At 39.0% G+C, this 23,901-nt stretch overlaps 1 protein-coding gene across 6 annotated transcripts in view; it reads left to right on the top strand.

The window, feature by feature from the left end:
* The window catches only part of LOC135491508 (cAMP-dependent protein kinase type II regulatory subunit-like), an 84,858-nt gene extending 61,309 nt beyond the window's left edge, over window positions 1-23,549 (top strand). For all 6 annotated transcript variants that reach the window (XM_064777425.1, XM_064777429.1, XM_064777428.1 and 3 more), the window contains exons 6-13: window positions 838-902; window positions 3,832-3,985; window positions 5,293-5,394; window positions 8,437-8,511; window positions 13,879-13,944; window positions 16,918-16,975; window positions 17,185-17,253; window positions 18,331-23,549. In XM_064777425.1, the coding sequence (XP_064633495.1) occupies window positions 838-902; window positions 3,832-3,985; window positions 5,293-5,394; window positions 8,437-8,511; window positions 13,879-13,944; window positions 16,918-16,975; window positions 17,185-17,253; window positions 18,331-18,461 (720 nt within the window). In that variant the 3' untranslated portion in view covers window positions 18,462-23,549. The remainder of the gene's footprint in view (window positions 1-837; window positions 903-3,831; window positions 3,986-5,292; window positions 5,395-8,436; window positions 8,512-13,878; window positions 13,945-16,917; window positions 16,976-17,184; window positions 17,254-18,330) is intronic.
* Window positions 23,550-23,901: the final 352 nt, after the last annotated feature.

Genomic DNA, 23,901 nt, shown 5'->3' with positions numbered 1-23,901 from the left:
CGAATGATAATGAGCTCCTGGATGGTTGAATATGCATGAGTTCGGCTCTCCATCTAGGGCAGAAATAAGGCGCTGTTTGGTGAGCCGGGCTTGCCAAATAGTCACTTCCTAAATTTACCAGGAATTATCGATATCTCATGCAGATAGATATGTGTAGTACATTTTGCATATTTCCAAATTAAAACTTTTGTACTCCACACACCTGCTTGTCACCTTTGTCACGTTTCCCTTTAACTCCTGTACAAGAAGCTATAGATACGATTATATTTGGAGCGATGGGCATACTAGCTTCAGGTGATGAGGATACATTATTTGTATCTCTTCCCAGGGCTATTAAAGGGATAACAAGGGTGCATGAGGTGTTTAACTTGCCAGGTGGATGATGATCCTGCTTGCCACCATGTGCCATTTGTAGTATCACATCAATGCTGATCTCTAACATGTGACTGATGATGATATTCGCCAGTGTTGCAAAGCAGTTTTGATTATGATTATGGCTTGTGAATTTCAAGGAGGCCTATGGTTACACCCTGTTCTACTGCATTGTTTTTTGCAGTTCAAATGTTAAAATTATCCTGTTTAGAGAAATCACGGTCCTGCTGGAAGCCATGTTTGTGTGCAAAACCAACATATCTTACGTACCAAAGTTGTCCCTTCAACCCTTCTACAAAATGTGTCTTCTGAAACAATATCGCTATTGTCATCTACATGTAACCCAAGAAGACTTCATGGATTCCACTGTGACAGAGTCAAATTTCCTTTGTGAAGTTGTCATCAGATAAAATGTAATCTCACACAAATGTCACTCAAAACATGCATCGTTTGTTTTGTTTTTAGGTGGAGCCTGGTTTCCATGTCATAGATCAGGGAGACGATGGGGACAACTTCTACGTCATTCTCAGGTAAGCGATGAAACAAAACTCAATCAGTGTGGCACATTTTTAAACAGGATAATTTCGCAGACTGATTCTCTTCTTATCCAGAAGGTACAAACCAACAACATGGAAGTTCCCGATATCCGTTAGTCAGTGTTCTCCGCAACTATTTCTTTGGGCCGGGTGCTGTAGCCATTATTTGACACAATTGAGAATTCACTTCAGTTCGGTCTAGGGTGGCAGCAAAATCTGTCCGGGTGCTCAAACAGTGAAACCATTACCAACTCAAGAATCTGTCCGGGTGCTCTCACAGTGAAACCATTACCAACTCAAGAATCTGTCCGGGTGCTCTCACAGTGAAACCATTACCAACTCAAGAATCTGTCCGGGTGCTCAAACAATGAAACCATTACCAACTCATGAATCTGTCCGGGTGCTCAAACAGTGAAACCATTACCAACTCTATGAATGTGTCCGGGTGCTCAAACAATGAAACCAATACCAACTCATGAATCTGTCCGGGTGCTCAAACAGTGAAACCATTACCAACTCTATGAATCTGTCCTGGTGCTAACTTTTTTGTCGAGGTGCTTAAGTAGGAAAAATTTTCTGTCCGGGTACTGCGCCTGGACAAAAAGCATAGTGGAGAACTCTGCCGCTGAACAAAAGAATATTACCTAAAATCGAATGACCCTGTTCTGCAATATAAGGGAATATGTGCACCCCATGTCAGCTCGTGCCACGTCTGGTTGTCCCCTGTTGCTCTGCAGAGCGAAAAGGGGCATGAAAATGCCCTCGCTCAGTCAGCCATCTGGCCACTTGTGATGGCACAATATCTTGAGAATTCAGTGATGTATCAATGCCAAATTTTGTGTAAAGGTCCATATAGGCATAGTATTAAGAACCCTATCAAAAAGTAGGTCGCTGTTGAATTGTAGTTAGTGTTTGTGTCTCTATCTTGACAAGGCAATCATATGATGTGCATCTTCTATTGATTTTGTCACAGATACATGGTTGCAAGTGATATCTATATTTGCAGTAAGTCTCCTCCGGCCTTATTGTATCTTCCTATATAAAGAATATCTTATTCGGCTAATGCACTCTCATAAGGGTGTTTTTGCTAAGATCATCTGAAATATTGTAAGGCTGGATGAAGAATATGCTCTAGATCTGCTGGTGATATGCCTGATGCTCTCGTGTGTCAGTAGTGGTGCTGTTGATTGCACTTTAACCCATTTACACCAGAAGAAAATTTCTTAAGGAAATAGCAGGTCTTTGGTAATATTCTATCTCGACCACCAAGACTTAATAAACTGATGGTATAAAACCATGGCAGTCAGGATGCTGATATTTTTGAGTATGGACTTTTTGCCGTTTTCTCGAGTTTAAGGCCAGTTGTGGTGGTGACAGCAAGACATATGTAATGGTACTGATCCATATCATGTTCATGTCAGTAGCGCACCATGAATAGCTAAAGGCTATTGTAGGTGGTGGCTTGGTGATTTATCATGCTCGTGGGGTGATTAAGGGAGAAATGTTTCACAGGGGAGAATGACTTTCTAGTTAGGCTGATGATCTGATCTTATAATGTGTAGACTTGAAGCTGGTAAGTACCATGGTCATCCCACCCGGTGCCTGCAGTCAGATATCTTTATAGGGGTCGTGTGCTTGTTAACATTTTTGAGGAGAAGGGGATCATTTTGACTTCAAAACTAGGGTGAAAAATCCCTGAGGAAAAAAAGGCTGGTTAGTTTTTAGGAAGATTTCACTGATGGATCTTGTCAAGAGGGGTTCTTCTTCTTTGTTCGTTTGGTTTTAGGTACATGTATACATGTAGTTCATTTAATGAAACTATGGTTAACTAACTGTTAAAGAGATAATTTGTTACAAAAAGTTCCCGAGAAAGGCGGTCAAAATCTAGGTGGCAGTCCCCTAGCAGTGGTGGGGAGGTCATTATAGATAAGTATGAGGACTGGTGCCCCCTTGTGAGGGGAAGGAGGCACCATCATCACTCGCTTACTGTGACACCAACTAAAAGATCAGCCATGAGAACATTTGGTAACCCAGAGCTGTTTGGCTACAACACTATAACTGTATCATTTACCCTCGTATGTCAAGATGCCTTAAACTCTTCCATCCCGTCTCGTGGGGTGTATTGCCCGTAATGAAAACACAAAGCACGCACGTCGCTACCATAGCATACAATCGTGCACAATGATGTTGGCTGATAGCCTCATGTCACTCACCAGAGTAATCATCGGGAATTGTTGCCCCTGAGGTGAGGGTAAACAATACACGATACAGAATATTGGCCTACTGATTGCCAGCATGCTCCTTTGACTCAGCATGGCCATATTCATTTAACCCTTGGTGGTCTAGTGATGTGACAACAATATTAATATGATTTTGACAGTTTTCAATCTTGGTAGAAATCCTTTATATTTGTTTCAGCTACTTATGAAGCCATGCAGGCCAGCTGCACACACCTGCAGCAAATTTCCGCCCGTCCCCTTCCTCCGCAGGAAAACTCGTATTTTTTGCCTTGCAGTCAGCTTTGGGAATTTGGCAATATTGAGCATAACTGTGCTTTAACCACCTTAGGTGTCATGTTGTGATGCTACTACTATGTCATTTCATGATGTCCTGTCCACTGCCTCGATTCTTGATTCACCGTATCATACGGCAAGAATTACTTCATAGTGTCCTCCGCCCATGCTGGGAGTTTTGACTGGCATTTGACCACGGCAAAAAGCTCTGGCACACACTAAACATAAAGTCCCTTTTTTCTTTGTGTAATTAGGAAAACAAGCTTGATATTTATTTGGGTTGCAATTTTTGATGATACATACCTTTTTGTAACAAAACTCGTCCGATAAAACTAAGATAAATATGATAAGGATAATAGTGTGTGTGATATACTGTGATTGTGATCCGTTATTTTCTTGTGTCTTTCCAGCGGAACTTACGATATCTTTGTAGAAATAGAGGGAAAACCAAAATGTATAGGAAATTATGACAATCAGGGAAGCTTTGGAGAGCTAGCGCTGATGTACAACATGCCAAGAGCTGCCACTATAGTTGCCACATCCAATGGCACATTATGGGCCATGGTAAGTACTATAGCAATCCTCATCATGCCGTCCGGGCTCATCATGCCGTCCGGGCTCTTTGTACAGGCCATTTGGCCATTGGTGATGGTGTTTTTGTCAACAGGAATAGCACTGTAAGTGCCCAATGCAGTGTTCTACGCAAAAAAATTTGGGCCGGGTGCTGTAGCCATTTTTTGACACAATTGAGAATTCACTTCAGTTCTGTCCAGGTTGGCAGCAAAATCTGTCCGGGTGCTCTCACAGTGAAACCATTACCTACTCTATGAATCTGTCCGGGTGCCAACTTTTTTTGTCCGGGTGCTAAAGTGGGAAAAATGATTCTGTCGGGGTGCTGCGCCTGGACAAAAAGCATAGTGGAGAATCCTGCCAATGACGTAGATCTACGTTTTCAATGCCGAAGCGTTTCTTGCCCAACTACGTAGATTTACGTTACCCTTTTTGGCTCACCATAGGGGATTCTTTACAATACCGCAGTGTTTGTCGTATCCTGTTTAAAAAAAGTGGCATGTTTCTTAACCGATAGAACTATTAAATTGAGTATTTGTACATAGGACCCTCTAGGTCAGGTGACCCCTGACACTGAATTTCAGTCCGATCTGATTCTTGCCTTGTCCTCCAGGGGGCCAAAAGTGAAAACCCTAAAAGTATGATGTCTCTCTCATAAGTGCCTCGTTTTCAATAGAATTTTTATGGTAGCTTCTCCTAGCCAGGATACATCACATGTCATACTGATTTTGATTTGACCTATATCCTATACAGGTGGCATGTTTCTTAACCAACATGAGTTCCTAACCACCAAATATTGGCCTTTTCATCTACACATGTAAGAAACCCCATAATAATGGTATGGAGGACCTAATAATGGTATGGAGGACCTATAAATTATAGGTTCTAATGTTCTTGCAGAATATAATGCATGACTTCAGGCAAAAATCTATTATGGAATTTTTTGACAAAGTGGTGAAAGTTATGAAATGTAGGCACTTTGAATGATATTGGGCATCCAAGATGTTAAGGGGACAGTCAAGGGACTTTTATAAAAATTGGGGTGTAACCTCTTAAGATCCAGGGATGACTTTATGAAAACAATTGGGTTACAATCTAGACACACAGAACCATTCCGTGTTGACACTGGGACTATTCTTTCGGCCGACTGATATATATGAAAACAATTTTATTTTGCTTGGGGGCTGACATTTTCGCAACATACCACACATAACAGAGGTCCAGCTATTTTCTCAGACCGTTCTACCCCCTGAGCAAAAAACAATTTCCGCCTATAATTCCAATTTCAAAATTTCTTTCAGGACCGGTCGACCTTTAGAAAAATAGTTCTGAAGAATGCATACAACAAGAGGAAGATGTATGAAACTCTCTTAGAAAACGTGCCCATGCTCAGTACCATCAATGTAAGTTGCAGGATATTCGTAAATATGGCAGTATATTTCATCCCATTCACAGGAATAAACTTGAAGTTAAAAGGTTTTGAGTTTACACTCTCATATCAATTACAATACTGGTATCGATTATCACCTGAACTACACTTTAACCACAGTCTATCATGAAACCTTTCTTTGGACCTCAGATGAGCTGCTCAATCAGTGCTACAATCTGAACATTTCTGAACCCGTTTACACACCTGGATGGAGTAAGGCAAGTTACTTAGTTATACAAAGAGACCTGCCTAGTCTCTCGCGCCAGCAGTGAGGATTGACCAGGGACCTCTCAGCCGCAACTGGAGAGTCCAAGCCACTGCACCACAGCGGTTCCTTTGATATCAGTTCCATTGTGTTCCGCTGAAGTGGAACCAAGGAGATGACTGGCAGTGCGTGTTCTGTCAGTTGAATCATCACATTGCTATCGATCCAAAGTCAAACGTAGATTTCAGCAATCCTCTGATCTTGTGCTTTCAAAATTAGCCTGTGTGGTTTCGAAAGTAACCTGTGGTTTCAAAAGTCAAATGCGAGCGACCATATCACCAAGTCTACATGGTCTATATGTTGATATAATTGCCCTGAGGCATTTCATCAATGCCCCCACTGGTTCTTGTCACTTTTATGGTCAAAGGAGGAGTTACCGGAGGTAAAGATGGGCCAGCACTTATATGAGATTATCAGTGTTCCTGTGAAGAAGATGCTTCAGAAAATTTATACAAATGTTTTACAAACTGTCTTGTTTGTGCACTTTTTCGGATGTATCATTGAGGGCCTTGTTGACGGGAACTCTGTAAATATCATAAGTGCCAGCGTGGTGTTATCTGGAGACACTTATCCCTTTAAACTCCCTGCCATTTCAACAGGTTTCTAGACCACTGATCTTCCCTCTCGAAGTACGATCAAACGAACATGAAAAGCTTGAGTAATAACTGATGGATGTGATCGTAAAGGTGGCAAATCGTGGGGGAGATCTAATGTCTAATCAAAGATGATTGATATTCTATCAGCGTTGAATAGGTTTTCCTCTCAAATGTTATCAGATTAGGACTGATATTGGATTCGAACCGACACATTTCTTAAGGCCATGCGTTTCTGTGTCTGTGCTTAACCCTCTTAAGTCAGAGTAAAGGGGACTGAGCTGGATGGTCCAATTGGACACATTTCTTAAGGCCATGCGTTTCTATGTCTGTGCTTAACCCTCTTAAGTCAGAGTAAAGGGGACTGGGCTGGATGGTCCAATTGGACACATTTCTTAAGGCCATGCGTTTCTGTGTCTGTGCTTAACCCTCTTAAGTCAGAGTGAAGGGGACTGAGCTGGATGGTCCAATTGGTTGTCTCCAGGGCCCGATTGTTCAAAGCTCTGCTGTCTCCTAACGATGCTTTGGTGTGCAGACCTTTGCTCAGTATATTGGAAGGCAGTGCCTTGAATGCACAAGATAAAGATCTGATTCTTGGTCAGTCGTGAGCTGTCGATTCTCCAGGGTGAAAAATGGGGCAGCGGTAGCGCAGTTGAAGAGAGTCGGCCTCATGATCAGGAGGTCATGGGTTCGACTCCCTGCCGAGTCACTGCTTGGTTTCCCTACTAGTAGAGTTCAAGTGAGCGCCTTCTGGTTGCTCCTTGGAACTGCTGATTGATTTCTGTTGAGACTGGGTAAAAATAGGGAGGTTGAGAACAGCTTCTTATTCTGGATCCTTATACGTATAGGGATAAAACGCTGTAGAAAAATGACCCTAGTAGAGAGGTTGTCCTTAATAGAGAGGTGTCCGCTAAGGGAGGTTCCACTGTATAAGGGTCCGAGATAAGACACTAATATCAATCTCCCTAATATTGTATCACAAAAGCGCTTGAAGAAGGGAAACCTCTTAAAGCGCTATACAAGAACTCAATATTATTATTATTATTGTTAGGCCATGGGAATGATAAATCCGGTTTACCATCCGAGAGATTTGAAAAAATGATGAGGCCATTTTTCATTATTCATTATCGGTTTACAGTCTGATTTATTGGTCATAACAAGTCATTCGGCATGGTCCAGTAAATGGAAATCGGGTCAGTCATCAACATGTGGCATTGAAAAAATGTCATTATTTATATTATGGTGGAGACCCTACCCTATCAAGTTTTTATTGTGTTTTTCAATCAGTTTAGGTAAAGATGGACCACTGGAAAGATTGTTTGAATAAAAAAGATAATGGCAACAATAAAATAAATAGCTTTTTTCAAAAATAATGAAAAAATTTAAAGTACGCTCTGAACCCATGCGGGAGGTGGACGGTAAACCGGATTAGTCATTCCCATGGCCTAAAAGACGTTAAAAAGATATTTAGAAACGAACACATGCTCTGCCTCTGTTGTCTTGCCACATCCAACAAAATGGAAAAAGGACAAAAACATTTCTTTGTCATCATAGACTGTTGGTCGTTTGGTTACGTGATTGTCGCTATAGATGATTTCTTACAACTTTGCTAGAATGATTTCTTCTTTGATGTTCATTCCCTGAGAAAGATGTATGAGTGTTTGGGAGAAGTGGCCTCTGCGATGAACGGTCTATCCATTTCCTGAGAAAGATGTACAAGTGTTTGGGGGAAGTGGGCTTTGCGATAAACAGTCTATTGTGACCTTTTACTGTGCCGTGTTGATAGTTTTTTTGGTGTCCCCTTAAGCGATCGTCGAACTATAAAGGAAGACTGTCAATATTGTAATAATCATGCCGAGTTTATCATATGACAGAAGTTCTGCAGTCATATATGTGAACAAGAGAATAGCTTTGATGTGTCATTTTCAGTAAATATAGGCGGTATTTCAAAGTTTGGTTAATAGCTATTTAATTGGTGGTTAAAAGTAAAGTGTTTGTAAACACGCCATCATTTGTTGAGAGGTGTTGGAATCAAAATGCTTTTGTCTTTTTAAAACGTTTACCTGGCATTCAGTTTTAAATTTGCTCGATTTATTTTATAAATATTTTAGAGGTAATTAATCAAGTTCAATGAATATACATTTTGTCTCGCTTTCAGCCATATGAGAGAATGAATGTTGCAGATGCTTTACATTCCAAAACATTTGAAGATGGCGATGTCATTATCAAACAGGTGAGTGTCATTAGCGAAATTTGTAGGTTTCAGTGGATTCTGGATAGGGTGTGATGGAAGAGGTGCTCATCTGATGTCTGGCTAGATCCGTCATCTAATATGGCTGCCATGTTGCAATCTTGGATTCATATTACGGAATATAACTGCAGAGCAAGTCACCAGAGCTTCAGTTTTCTTTGGCATGATGAGGTTAGATTGGAGAGATGCCCTACTTGTTTTGGCAGCAATCTCATTTAGTAATACCTTCAAAAACTAGCAATTAAATATTTGTTCTCATTTGGTTGAATCAGCCACACTTTTGCCCTTTTTTCATCACAAAGCTTTCAGTTCATATGATGAATATGAAGAATATAATTCCGAGCCAACGTCTGGGTTTGAACTTGCTAGATTTAGCCAATATCCCATTTCTACTCCACTGAACTCCAAATGAACCTAATTTATTCCATAATAGATTCCTCATCACGAATGGTCAGACGTACGGTTTATTTTGTTAGTTTAGTGATTATATTGGTGGCTTTAGAATGGATTTTTCTGACTGCTTTCTCAGTTTTATCTCTAATGAAAAAATGACCCAGCTGGTTCCATGTTCAAAGCACATAAGTATCAACATGCACAGTCTATAGTCACAAAAGGTCTTCTCAAATGTGATCATCCCAATGTGAGTATATGTTTCTAAAGACATGATTATAGGCAGGAGAGAACATTAAATCTTGGTCAGGTCTTGTAACATTGTCCCACAAGATTTTGTACCCATTGGTTGTAAGGGTGTAGGAGCACAAGGCTTATCATGTTCATCTTCAGTGTTGAACCTAACTAAAATCATAACTTCAGTACTGTGGCGGTGATAAAGCGGCTTGCCGTTTCAAGTTCCCCCACAGTTTTCCCTCGACACTGGTGTCTGCGGGCCAGAATTTCTGCAGTGAATCCTGGTGCTGGGGACTGACTTGTAGGATATTGTCTGGTATCTGCACTGCTGTCTGGCGTGGAATTCTGCTGTGTGCCTTACTCCTATTCCTTTTAGATGCTCACAAAGGCCGCTGTGGCCTGTTCTAAGACGGTAGATGGTTGTAAAAGCTTTGTGTGAAAAACTTAATCTTGCACCTGTTTTGTAACACCTCATCAATAACCAAGGCCGGGAATTTTCTGGATGCAATTTAAAAGAAAATAAACACACAGCTTTTTTTAACAGTGTCGAAACGGTGTGGAAAGATTACAACGTCAGATTTGTTTGCGCTCTGCTGAGGAATCTAAAACTGTCTTGTCCAAATTGGTTTGGCTACGATCAAAAGAATTGATCTAGCTACCTATTCAAATTTGATTAGACGCAATTTCAAGGGTCTTTTTTTACCCACTTTTTCTGTGCCCTGTTGGTTTTTCCGTGCGAAGCAGATTGTTATCCCCGCAGAGAGATGGCGTGTCTGAGAGAAATGCGACATTGATTTGCCTGTGTGAGACTGACGCTCAGTATCTGTAGGTGTGTTAGCACTCAAGCGACTAATCACCGCTGGTCAATAATGCAAATATCCCACCATTATCGTTGCAACAATCGGCTAAGCTTGATTAATGGTCGCATCGACAAGACAGCCCTAATTAGTCCAGGGAATGACTTGAGATTTTAACCCCCTGAATTGCCTCATCATTAAATAATCAGTCTACCAAGAGGATGCCACACCTGGTATTTACTGGGTTGAGACCTATCCCACTTTAGGACCATCTGTGTCGGAATGCTCAGAGAAAATGCTACAAACAAGATAAGATCGACATGCTATCTGGTGAATTTTTGTAAATGACACAGGGACATTTTCCACATATTGTATTAATGATGAGGAGAAAAAAAGTCAAATATATGATTTTTTCAGGTAGGGAGGGGATGGGAGGTCAATATATTTTATTTATTAAAAAATTCCTTGATGAAAAAGTGATGCAATTTAAAAGAAAATAAACACACAGCTTTTTTTTACCAGTGTTGAAACAGTGTGAAAAGATTACAACATCAGGGGTTTTAGCTACAGTTTAATGCATAAAATATTGGCTTAGTTGCAACACTTAGCTGAAAATAGTACAGCAGAAAAATGCCAAACCCTTTGGTGGTGAAGGCTTTAGAAAAAAGCCTCCGTAACCCAACCTTCCTAAAATGTTAATGTCTGTGTAACCCAACTTTGAAAACTCATCTCAATAATGCCCACCATTGCAGCATCCCCCTCTTCAAACGACCAATATTTCTTATCGATATCATAAAAACGTTCATTTGCCTGAGGCAATCTTGCGACAAATGATCAGTATTAATGGCAATCCATTCCCTGTAATGTAAATCTCAATTAGTGAGAGCCGGGAAATGTTACCACAGTGACAGTTAATGTCAGAAGGTATCACTGCCGGCAGTAGGTCACCACAGCAAGGACATTCTTCATTTTGATGTCTTCTGAGGACATGATTTTTAGAGGTGAAATTAAAGCTTTTTACTTGAAAAGCAAAACTAAACAGCGATATGTTATTTTTGAACTGAAATGTGAGCTTACTTGATAAGCAGTAATAAACAGCGATATGATTTCTTAGAACTGAAATGTGAGCTTACTTGATAGGCAATAATAAACAGCGATATGATTTCTAAGAAGTGAAATGTGAGCTTGCTTGATAAGCAATAATAAACAGCGATATGATTTCTTAGAAGTGAAATGTGAGCTTACTTGATAAGCCATAATAAACAGCGATATGATTTCTTAGAAGTGAAATGTGAGCTCACTTGATAAGCAATAATAAACAGCGATATGATTTCTTAGAAGTGAAATGTGAGCTTACTTGATAAGCAGTAATAAACAGCGATATGATTTCTTAGAACTGAAATGTGAGCTTACCTGATAAGCAATGATAAACAGCGATATGATTTCTTAAAAGTGAAATGTGAGCTTACTTGATAAGCAATAATAAAGAGCAATATGATTTCTTATAAACAAAATGTGAGTTTACTTGATAAGCAATAATAAACAGCGATATGATTTCTTAGAAACAAAATGTGAGTTTACTTGATAAACAATAATAAACAGCGATATGATTTCTTAAAAGTGAAATGTGAGCTTACTTGATAAGCAATAATAAAGAGCAATATGATTTCTTATAAACAAAATGTGAGTTTACTTGATAAGCAATAATAAACAGCGATATGATTTCTTAAAAGTGAAATGTGAGCTTACTTGATAAGCAATAATAAAGAGCAATATGATTTCTTATAAACAAAATGTGAGCTTACTTGATAAGCAATAATAAACAGCGATATGATTTCTTAGAACTGAAATGTGAGCTTACTTGATAAGCAATGATAAACAGCGATATGATTTCTTAAAAGTGAAATGTGAGCTTACTTGATAAGCAATAATAATGAGCAATATGATTTCTTATAAACAAAATGTGAGTTTACTTGATAAGCAATAATAAACAGCGATATGATTTCTCAGAAACAAAATGTGAGTTTACTTGATAAGCAATAATAAACAGCGATATGATTTCTTAGAAACAAAATGTGAGTTTGCTTGATAAGCAATAATAAACAGTGATATGATTTCTTAGAAACAAAATATGAGCTTACTTGATGAGCAATAATAAACGGCGATATGATTTCTTAGAAGTGAAATGTGGGTTACTTGATAAGCAATAATAAACAGCAATATGATTTCTTAGAAGTGAAATGTGAGCTTACTTGATAAGCAATAATAAACAGCGATATGATTTCTTAGAAGTGAAATGTGGGTTACTTGATAAGCAATAATAAACAGCAATATGATTTCTTAGAAGTGAAATGTGAGCTTACTTGATAAGTAATAATAAAAGGCAATATGATTTCTTACATGTAGAAACAAAATGTGAGCTTACTTGATAAGCAATAATAAACAGCAATATGATTTCTTAGCAATAATAAACGGCGATATGATTTCTTAGAAGTGAAATGTGAGCTTACTTGGTAAGCAATAATAAACAGCGATATGATTTCTTACATGTAGAAACAAAATGTGAGCTTACTTGATAAGCAATTATCAACAGTGATATGATTTCTTAGAAACAAAATGTGAGGTTGCTTGATAAGCAATAATAAACAGTAATATGATTTCTTAGAAGTGAAATGTGAGCTTACTTGATAAGCAATAATAAACAGCGATATGATTTCTTAGAAGTGAAATGTGAGCTTACTTGATAAGCAATAATAAACAGCGATATGATTTCTCAGAAGTGAAATGTGAGCTTTTTGATAGGCAATAATAAACTGCAATATGATTTCTTCAGTGAAATGTGAGCTTACTTGATAAGCAATAATAAACAGCGATATGATTTCTTAGAGGTGAAATGTGAGCTACTTGATAAGCAATAATAAACGGCGATATGATTTCTTAGAAGTGAAATGTGAGCTTACTTGATAAGCAATAATAAACAGCGATATGATTTCTTAGAAACAAAATGTGAGCTTACTTGATAGGTGACAATAAACGGCGATATGATTTCTTAGAAGTGAAATGTGGGTTACTTGATAAGCAATAACAAACAGCAATATGATTTCTTAGAAGTGAAATGTGAGCTTACTTGATAAGCAATAATAAACAGCGATATGATTTCTTATAAACAAAATGTGAGCTTGCTTGATAAGCAATAATAAACAACGATATGATTTCTTAGAAACAAAATGTGAGCTTACTTGATAGGTGACAATAAACGGCGATATGATTTCTTAGAAACAAAATGTAAGGTTGCTTGATTAACAATAATAAACAACGATATGATTTCTTAGAAACAAAATGTGAGCTTACTTGATAAGCAATAATAAACGGTGTTAGAAAAGGTCACAGCAGGATAGTGGAATATTGCGTGTCATATGCTCTTAGCCACATTGTCCTTGTCAAATGGAAAAATATGTTTCAGCTTGTGGATGGCAGGCGGTCGTGCGGTTGACATTTTCACGCATCAGCCCCATCAGGTTACCTAGAGAATGATTTATTAGCATGGGGGGGGGGGGGGTGGTGTTTCTTCCAGAAGTTTAAAAGGGCAGGGATTTTGAAAATGAGCACAGAAAGTGGCTGGTCAAACTGAGAAAAAGGGCAGTGCTAACCGCCTGTCTGTAATAGAACATGCATAAGCTGTCCTCAAAGAAGGCAGGGCACCTTTTTAGAGGGGCAGGGTGCTGCATCCTTCTAATTTTACCTGGAAGAAATACTAGGGGTAGTGTAGAACACCTAATTGTGAGCAAGGGTGATAGGTTTGTCCCTTTTTCTTTCAGGACCAATTGAACTGTTTACCATGGCTCACTCTCCTCACTCGTTTTATCCAAATCACTCTGTGTGGCCAGAAAAAGGTTGTATAACATCAAAATTTTTTCTTTCCCAGGGAGACACGGCTGACTGTATGTATTTTGTTGAAGATGGAGAAGTTAGAATTACCATGACAAATGTTGTAAGTATACATCACATGAAAAGACTTCTTTCGTCCCCTCCTGAAAACTCTACAGACCCTAATTGGCTGCGCTGCAAAACATGACAAGCCTACCGGCTACACGGTTCACAGTTTTGGTGAAAGTGGGCATGGAAGAAGTAGATGTGTTTACCTTTACGCCGCTAAAACTTTTAAAAATTTCACAAAACAATCTGTGACGAGTGGAAAACAATTGAATTCAGGGTCAAACGGGAAAGAAATGTTAGATTTTTGTCCTGTTTGTCTTAAAAGATACAGAAATAAGTATGACTATGTGCACCAGTAATGCGATTCTTGGCCTGTCGACTGCATTACTGTTGACATTTTTGGCTTTTTAAGTTTGCATTTTAGTGCAGTGCATACACGGAAATATAGTGCTTACACTAATTTCACGGTTTTCAGTAATCTTCTAATAAACGTTAAGTCAGAATAAGTGCACACAGTTGTCAGTTGAGACTGTTTGACATACATGTAACAGGCATAGTACCCGATCGATTGACCACACCACAGTGGGGAGTCCAATTCTGAAACAACAGACCCAGGAACATCTGTTGCTGGTGAAAATGAGGGTGAAAAGAGTGCATTGCATCCCTCTAAAATTTGTTTGAGAAAGGATTTGGGCCGGTCTGTTGTGGCCCACAGCTGGAATATTCACTAGAGTGGGGACTGTCATGAGGTGACCGGGGAAGAACAAGTGAGCATCTCTAGCATCTCTCTTGGATACGAGGCTCAGTTTCCATTGGCCTGTAATAACTATACTGATAAGCGTACCACTCTCTTTGATTATATTATGTTATATGTAAATATCTGGAGTTTTGTTATTTCTCTTCAACACAAATCTTCACTTTCTCTTCGACACAAATCTTCACTTTCTCTTCAACACAAATCTTCACTTTCTCTTCAACACAAATCTTCACTTTCTCTTCAAACACAAATCTTCACTTTCTCTTCAACACAAATCTTCACTTTCTCTTCAAACACAAATCTTCACTTTCTCTTCAACACAAATCTTCACTTTCTCTTCAACACAAATCTTCACTTTCTCTTCAACACAAATCTTCACTTTCTCTTCAACACAAATCTTCACTTTCTCTTCAAACACAAATCTTCACTTTCTCTTCAACACAAATCTTCACTTTCTCTTCAACACAAATCTTCACTTTCTCTTCAACACATATCTTCACTTTCTCTTCAACACAAATCTTCACTTTCTCTTCAACACATATCTTCACTTTCTCTTCAACACAAATCTTCACTTCTGTCAACTCATGATACTTGTTTGCACATCACAAATTATATTCATGATATCAAACCCATCCCATCATTTTTTGTGAGTTTGTACATGTAGACTGATTATATTCATCATTTTTGTAGCTGGTTGTAAGTGTACTCTAACTTAAAGTCAAACGTTGTGGTTGAGTTTCTTGTTACATAACCATGTTTTTCTTAGCGTTATTAGGTTCATATAGCTGAATAACATGCACACGCTTCCTCTCTTTCACTTGCACCAGTTACGTTTCCGCCGACTTCTTTTGGCGACTGTGACCATTGAGAAGTTTATGTTACTTTCTTTCGAATCCAAAATGGTTTTTGAACTTTGAAAGAGCATAAACATTGTCAAGCTTACCAAAGCTTTCGTAGCAATTCAGCTACTTCGACAGGGCCAACCTGCGCATGCGTGGATGCGCAGAACCTATCAGTTTGTCCCATATCTTCAGCAGTTGGTAGCACCCCCGATCTCAAGTTCTTTCTTTCTATAGTAACCCTTATTGCCTTCTAATGGTTTAAAAATTATGTTGTAGAGGAATATCTTAATCATAACCTCGGTAAAGGCACTCCCAGTGTCGCCTCTTTATTTAATTCATCTCCCCCTGACCATCCACCTATAGCAGGCATTTGGATCATTTCTAAAAACACTCACACATGTAGTTTTGCATTCTGAACCATCAGAGGTACTCTGTCCGTAATGTCCCCTCAGAGGAGTCCGGGTCGGCAGAGTGGATCCAAAACTTGTGGTAGTTTTGGAATGATACAAAAGCCTGATGAGGGAGGATATCCCAGCCTGCCCTGGTGCTTATCAAATAAATAATCTCAAAGTATAGAAAATTGATAAACTGATGGTGCTGCCATCTAATTGGCCTTTTAAAAGTCAGCTTAACCAATGTAGGCTACCGTCATGGAGTCTCGACAGCAAACTATCGGATTGTTGGCTCTAGACATGTTAGGGAAATGCCAGTAGTATTTTCGGGCAGCTGAAGCAGGCAAAAAGATGTTGTTGGGGCCTAGGCTAGACGCCTTTATTTTTGTGGGATTTGGGGTGAGCAGTGGAATGCGTATTCATGAATTTTGACAGGGCATTTTTTCCCTGACAACTGTCAGTGATGGACTGTGCAGTGTTGTCAACTGACATTCTTCCTTTTGTCAGTTATCAGACAAATGCCTCAGTTGATCGGTCCAATTTTATTGTGGTTTATTGGGAGTGAGTAAAGCTGGTTCCTTTAGAAAATCAACAAGATCCTAAATTCAATATGGCTGGCATGGCAGCCATCTTGAATTTGATTTCTGTTAATTTCATTTCGTCTAGCCAGCTTTTCTGATGTGTCTTGCAAGTGATTTTAGGGGCAGGTTCCTTTTCACTCGATTACCACCTCATAAATCCCTTAGCTGATCTGAATTTGTGTCACTCATTGGGAAAAAATACAGGAAGGTTCCTTCTGTCTGCGCCATTGCATCACTATCAAATTTAAGATGTCTTTTTGGGGGGGAGGGTGATGAGAGGTCATGAAAACGTGAATAGCCGTTTTAAATTTTACTTCGATCAGGAGGCAACACTTTTATAGTCGGGGGCGTATGCCATGCTTTACGTTGCTCTAGTTTATATTAAGAGGACATGGGCTGGTACCCCTCTTCCCCCCATGCTGAACTCAAGTGAATGTACCCTCTCTCTTTCTCCAGAATGATCCAGACACTGAAGTAGAGTTAACAAGATGTACAAAAGGACAGTACTTTGGAGGTGAGTATCTTTAAGAAGTTGTTTGTGGAAGTCACTCCTGTGAAGTTGGCGATTTGAAGTTGAAGATTTACACTTAGAGTATACAGTCACAACATTATAACACTCACTCAGAAATTTCAGATATGATATTTACTGACTCTTCATGGCCAAACTGAATCATCATTTGTATTCTTTTATTTCATTGTAACTCTTAAACTCTTATCTTGCAGAATTAGCCCTCGTCACACATAAACCTCGGGCAGCATCAGTCATGGCTGTTGGAAAAACCAAACTTGCAGGTAAGTTTTGATTGGAGCTTGGTGTTCTGATCTTCTCACAAAACTTTGGGGAGGATATCGACTCCGAGGGGAGATTTCAAAAGGAAAATACTTTGATGTGTTTGGTTTTTGTTGTTGTCTGAGCAGGATGGCCTTATATCAACTGAGCCACCTGTCCTTTCATAAAATTTGTTTTTCAAATGTCAAATATTTGACCTCATTTCTCCTTGTCACTACATCTGGAGATTGGCGAGATATTGTGTCTGAAAAAAATACCAAAAAATACTTTGAATCAACCAGAAGAATCTTACTCCTATTCTTGTTGTTCTCTCTTCAAGTGAAACCTTACACCTATTCTTGTTGTTCTCTCTTCCAGTGCAACCTTACTCCTATTCTTGTTGTTCTCTCTTCCAGTGCAACCTTACACCTATTCTTGTTGTTCTCTCTTCAAGTGAAACCTTACACCTATTCTTGTTGTTCTCTCTTCAAGTGAAACCTTACACCTATTCCTGTTGTTCTCTCTTCCAGTGCAACCTTACACCTATTCCTGTTGTTCTCTCTTCCAGTGCAACCTTACACCTATTCTTGTTGTTCTCTCTTCCAGTGCAACTTTACACCTATTCTTGTTGTTCTCTTTTCCAGTGCAACCTTACACCTATTCCTGTTGTTCTCTTTTCCAGTGCAACCTTACTCCTATTCTTGTTGTTCTCTTTTCCAGTGCAACCTTACTCCTATTCTTGTTGTTCTCTTTTCCAGTGCAACCTTACACCTATTCCTGTTGTTCTCTTTTCCAGTGCAACCTTACACCTATTCTTGTTGTTCTCTCTTCCAGTGCAACTTTACACCTATTCTTGTTGTTCTCTTTTCCAGTGCAACCTTACACCTATTCTTGTTGTTCTCTCTTCCAGTGCAACTTTACACCTATTCTTGTTGTTCTCTTTTCCAGTGCAACCTTACACCTATTCTTTTTGTTCTCTTTTCCAGTGCAACCTTACACCTATTCTTGTTGTTCTCTCTTCCAGTGCAACCTTACACCTTTTCTTGTTGTTCTCTCTTCCAGTCCAGCCTTACTCCTATTCTTGTTGTTCTCTCTTCCAGTGTTGGATGTGGATGCGTTTGAACGCCTTCTCGGTCCGTGCATGGAAGTCATGAAGAGAAATATAGACGAATACGAAGAACAGCTCGTACGAATGTTTGGATCAAAAAGCAACATATCCGATCTCCGATAGTCGCAATCATCATTATTTTTCTAAGATCAAAATAAAACCATGGATCATTTTGATGTAAAGACACTTCCAACAAGTAAAATTGGTCAACTTTGCAGTTTCAAGTGATAAGAATTGCCCAATTAGTTAATAGGTGATTTGTTCAAATTACTAGTGTGCTGAGTCAGCACATTTCTCCCGCTGATTGTGGGAAATGTAAATAATATTTCGTTGACGGTTTCTTGAGACGAAGACAATTAAGCGCCACGGAAACAAGCGATTTAAATTGCAGTGCATGCAACAAAACTTGCTTGTTTGCAGTGGTCATCACAGTGCCTGCGACAAGAATTGCTGATCGCGGTGACCTGCAATCAGTTCGAACCCAGTGATTATTGGTTTTAATACCCACTAACGAGAGGCACATAGCAGTGATAATAATTGCAAGTAACGGTGATTTAAATTCCTTGTTTTCGGGGCACTTAAATGAATAAAGATCATTTTAGACTGTTAGACTGTTTGAATGCTGCAGTGACATTTTTCTCCTGAAAGGCATTTTGTAAGTTCAACAAGAAATCATTCAGTTGTTCAGTGTGTGGGGGTTCTTTCTCGTATCAATTATTCAAGACACAGTGTAAAGTCACGGACAGGTATTTGTTGATCATTTTTTCAAGGCTTTCTCTCGAGGACCTCACAGTCTGGTACAAGTTGATGTTCCCAGGTTAGTCCTAGTACATTTATTTCATCGGTCATGTTCAAGGTATAGAAGTTGTTTTTACAACCAAGCTGATGTGGAGAAGTGCATCCTAACACCTTGTGTTTGTTGAGTATCAACATATGAATATAAATATATTTTGATTCTTACCCTTGTGTTAAATTTGATCAAAATGATTTCTTCATTATTATTCGATACAGCTACGAGTTGTAGCAGCTGTAAATATGTGTCTCATGAAAACCTGTATTTTTCATTGTGTGTACAACAATTATATTTTATCCACTAAACATGATAGAGTTAATGAGATCTGGTACAGAAGGGAATATGATAGCATCCATTTTTATACACAATAGAAAGTGCATACGAGCAACGTGTGATATTTATCACATGCAACAAAGATTGCTTGTCTGTTGGGGGTCATTGCAGTTGCCCGCGATAAAGATTGGTCATCAGTGTGGGATGCAATAACCTCAAACCTAATGCTGACTGATTTGCCCACAGAGACTCGTAACTTAACGCAGCAGTAAGCTTTGTACATCGCTGCGATAAAAACACTTGTCTGCAATGGGCCTAACAGGTCAAGATCCTCTTACATGTCTTAGCAATGTCCTCGGCTTTCTCTTCACTTTTCCCAAGTTTTCTTTTATCGCACGAGTATTTGAAGAGTTTCATCGCAAAACAATATATTCATTTTTGCCATTTTGAGAAAATTGGTTTCGAAGTTTGAATCTAACTGAAAATCCATTGGAAACTTTTGGACGTTTTTGTCATAGAAGTTCTACTGTTGTCCCGAATTCTCTGAACTGTGTAGGACTGATCAGAGATCGTATGGGCATTGCCGTGGTCCAATCAACTCTAAAATGCTGGATATGGAGCATGTCATTTTTTGCGATGAAACTATTCATTTAGTACCTCTATCTACAATAACCAAAAATACTGAACATTGCTAAAAACCGTCAAGCTTGGGGTGAATCAAATACTTCACAACATAATGTAGTTTCTGGATTAATATACATTTATTTAAGTTTTGAAAAGTAATTCTTGTGATGATTATGTAATTATTTTAATCGATATATTAGTTATTTAAGGAAAATTATTAGAGGTTGCTTCATTCTGGCACGACTGGATTTTAGGCTGTGCACACTGGTTGCCTGGCTAGAGTATTCTCGAATGTAACAAAGCAATACACGCAAGTTAAAAGATAGAATAAATTTCGGTGTTTTCTAACTTTGTGCAAAAAGACTGAATATAACCTTACTTTGTAGAGCAGAATAGAATTTATGAATCTGGATTGAAGACTTTATTGTGGCCGTAATTTTTGTGCTGTTCTTGTTCAGTATTCCCAAAAAACAATGAAAATGCACCACGGTCAGGAAAGTGTGCACACAGTTTGTGCTAAATTTCTATAAAATTCAAGGTAGTTTCACCAAGAATATTTTTTTTAGCCTGGGAAGCAGGCCTGAGCAAAGGCCTGTCATTTGTGTTGTAGTATTGCCAAGGTCTTTGTTATGTCTGATTCTGTTGTTGCATTTCGATAGCATTCCCAAACGGGTACAGAAATCTAGTAATTCATTATTTTGTTTTGTTTCATTAGCAGTAACATATCAAAAGAAAATGACTGACAATAACCATTGGATATTTACATTGTAATGATAATATTAATAACAATAATAAACACTAATAAACACTAATATAGTGCCTTTTCAAGGCCGGATCAAGGCATTGCTCCACTGAAGATGGTCCTGACTCAGCCAAGTCTTGAGCCGACCTCATGATATGTCATCACAGTAAATGTTTGGAGAGAGTTCTCATGCAGACACCAGTACATTTTCACCAAAGGAAATTATTTTGTCATTAGTTAAAAGTTTCTGCAAGACATAAAGTATACTGATCATTTCAACATTTTCCTGAGAAACTAAGGGGTATCTCAATCCTGATGGTGTCTGGTATAGTGTGTGTAGAATATTGTTTGTAGTAGTATATCCCTATGGACAGCATACTGCAGTGGCGGATCCCGGATTCGAAGAGAGAGGGGGCACCTCGGTGCTACACACCACTGTAGATCCATCACTGTAGTTTACTGGGGTTGAAATGAACTGCAGGTCTTCCCCTAACTTCCTCAATATGCTCTGTCTAGATTAATGGGATGTATCAATTGATATATCTTCACCTCATTACCACCAAAAACGTATTACTTTTGAAGTGATACGTTAACCCTGAACTGTGAATTGACTTGTATGATAAGTGCAGTGCAATGACGAGATGGTAGAAAAGTTCTCGTTACATGTCTTGTGCTTTGATTTCAGTCTGTTAAAGAGATGGAGGCATGGGCTGCAAACTGAACTGCTTATATCAAAGAATGGAATCTGTACTGTCATCTAGAGGCAACCTGCTAATCTCTCACCAGGGCCTACTTGTACGCTGAGAGGCCTCCTTTGATATTGTTCATAACTGTATTGGCATTGTTGTCATCCTCAAAGTCCAGTTTTTCCTTGTCTAGACCCTTCTACAGTTGTTGTTTTTGTATCGAACTTGCCGACTGTTGTTTGCGTAACTCTCACCAGAGGCTGTATTGTTCTGGTAAATAGTGATTGTACCATTTTGAGCCATGGCTTGCTATCCTGATATTTCATCTTGAGCCATGGCTTACTCAGCTGTTGTTCGTGGTGATGGTACCATCTTGAGCCATGGCTTACTCAGCTGTTGTTTATGGTGATGGTACCATCTTGAGCCATGGCTTGCTATCCTGATATTTCATCTTGAGCCATGGCTTACTCAGCTGTTGTTCATGGTGATGGTACTATCTTAAGCCATGGCTTGCTCAGCTGTTGTTTATGGTGATGGTACCATCTTGAGCCATGGCTTACTCAGCTGTTCATGGTGATGGTGCAATCTTGAGCCATGGCTTACTCGGCTGCAGTTCATTGTGATGGTACCATCCTGAGCCATGGCTTGGTGAGCTGTAATGTTCATATCACATAGAGATTGCCTCAGATGATTACTATATGTTTATTTCCTATATTTCCTGTAGTCAGTGTTCCCTGTACTCGACACAATGTAAAAAATAATTGATAAGGTTCTGTACACATGTCCCCTTCCCTTTGAAGGTGACTCTGAATATTTTCCAGGTGAACCATTTAACAGCAAATTTGACAACTGGTAAAAATTCAGTATAGCACTTCTTGTTTATTTGTCTACTGCTGGACAAGTTCATGTTTATGGTACAGTTTGTCTTCTATATCTGTAAGAAGTTTGTGAATTACAGTTTGACCTGTTTCATACAAACAGTCATTGACCTCACCCTGTAGTACCATTGACCTGAAAACAGACCCCAGCCAGCAATAGAATTTAAAATATCATATTTTGTGTACTTAAGCATATTGCTATATCCATGTGCTCGCCAAAACTACAAATTTGACTTCCAGATTTTCTCTTTTTTTTCCATGTTAGCTCTGAAATATGCCACTGGAGTGTCTTCATACTACCAGATATCCATTATACTAAAATTGTTGAAATTGGTTAAAATCATCATGATATCAACTGAAAAAAAATCAGGTGAGCTTTGCTAACATGAAAATGCTGCACTGCTGGTTTGATTAAGAGTATTTCTAAAAGGTATGAGGTATTTCATTTGGGCTTGGGTTAACTAATTGACGTTGTTTACACCGGAAACTTGCAAGTAATTTTGGTATATGTTACAAGGTGAAGTATGAGTTTCTGGAGTACCAAATACATTGACATCCTGTGTTGCATACCCCGGATAACAACTTAAAACACTCGTTTTTTAACTATTTATATTTGTATGATATACACTGTAAGAGAGCACTATATAAGTCCCAGGGACTTAAGACACCAGAAAACTTTAGTCAGGTTTTCTGTGGTCTTGTCCCAATTCTAACTCAGGGCATTTAAAAAGAGGTTTTGAAGTCGTTATCCTGTTTAGAGATGATATGCATCTCAGTTTTTACAAAAATTGACTCCACATGAAAGCCTGCCGCACAAAATCTGGTCTGGGCTTCATCCATAGTACACCTCGGTCATCTGTTGAAGGTCATCCAATAACTTCTCATATACTGGTAGTGGTGGATATTTTCTTCCAAAATGACCCGAACTGTCTTTGTAGTGGACTATTTTAGTCTTGCAGTTTTTCTTCTCATGAAAATGGAGATCTTGAAGGAAGATTTTCTTGGCTGAAATGAAATAGAGTTTTCTTCTGATGCGATCAACACTGCAGGCAATGTCCAGCGTATGCTTCGTGAAAAAATTAAGGAGTGGTTGTTTTCAGGTCAAATCCTCTGTAGATATGTTTGTTTATAATTAGTTCTTACTATGTACATGATGTAATGATGAGTTTCCTGTTAAACATGTCATTTGAAGAAATAAATTGGTGAATAATTAATTACATGCGATTTGATTTGTGCTGTCATCATGTCGGTAAGAGTCAAAGGTGCACTGGCCACATGGTATTTCTCCCATATGAATACAATCAGTCCCTGGAGATTCTGACTGTCTCCACTGGCAACATGGTACTTCGCCCATATGAATACAATCAGTCCCTGGAGATTCTGACTGCCTCCACTGGCCACATGATATTTCTCCCACATGAATGCAGTCAGTCCCTGGAGAGTCTGACTGCCTCCACTGGCCACAAGGTATTTCTCCCACATGAATGCAATCAGTCCCTGGAGATTCTGACTGCCTCCACTGGCCACATGGTATTTCTCCCACATGAATACAATCAGTCCCTGGAGA

The sequence above is a fragment of the Lineus longissimus genome, chromosome 7 (assembly GCF_910592395.1).
Source record: "Lineus longissimus chromosome 7, tnLinLong1.2, whole genome shotgun sequence".
Lineage (NCBI taxonomy): Eukaryota > Metazoa > Nemertea > Pilidiophora > Heteronemertea > Lineidae > Lineus > Lineus longissimus.
This window is presented reverse-complemented; position numbering and strand designations above follow the sequence as displayed.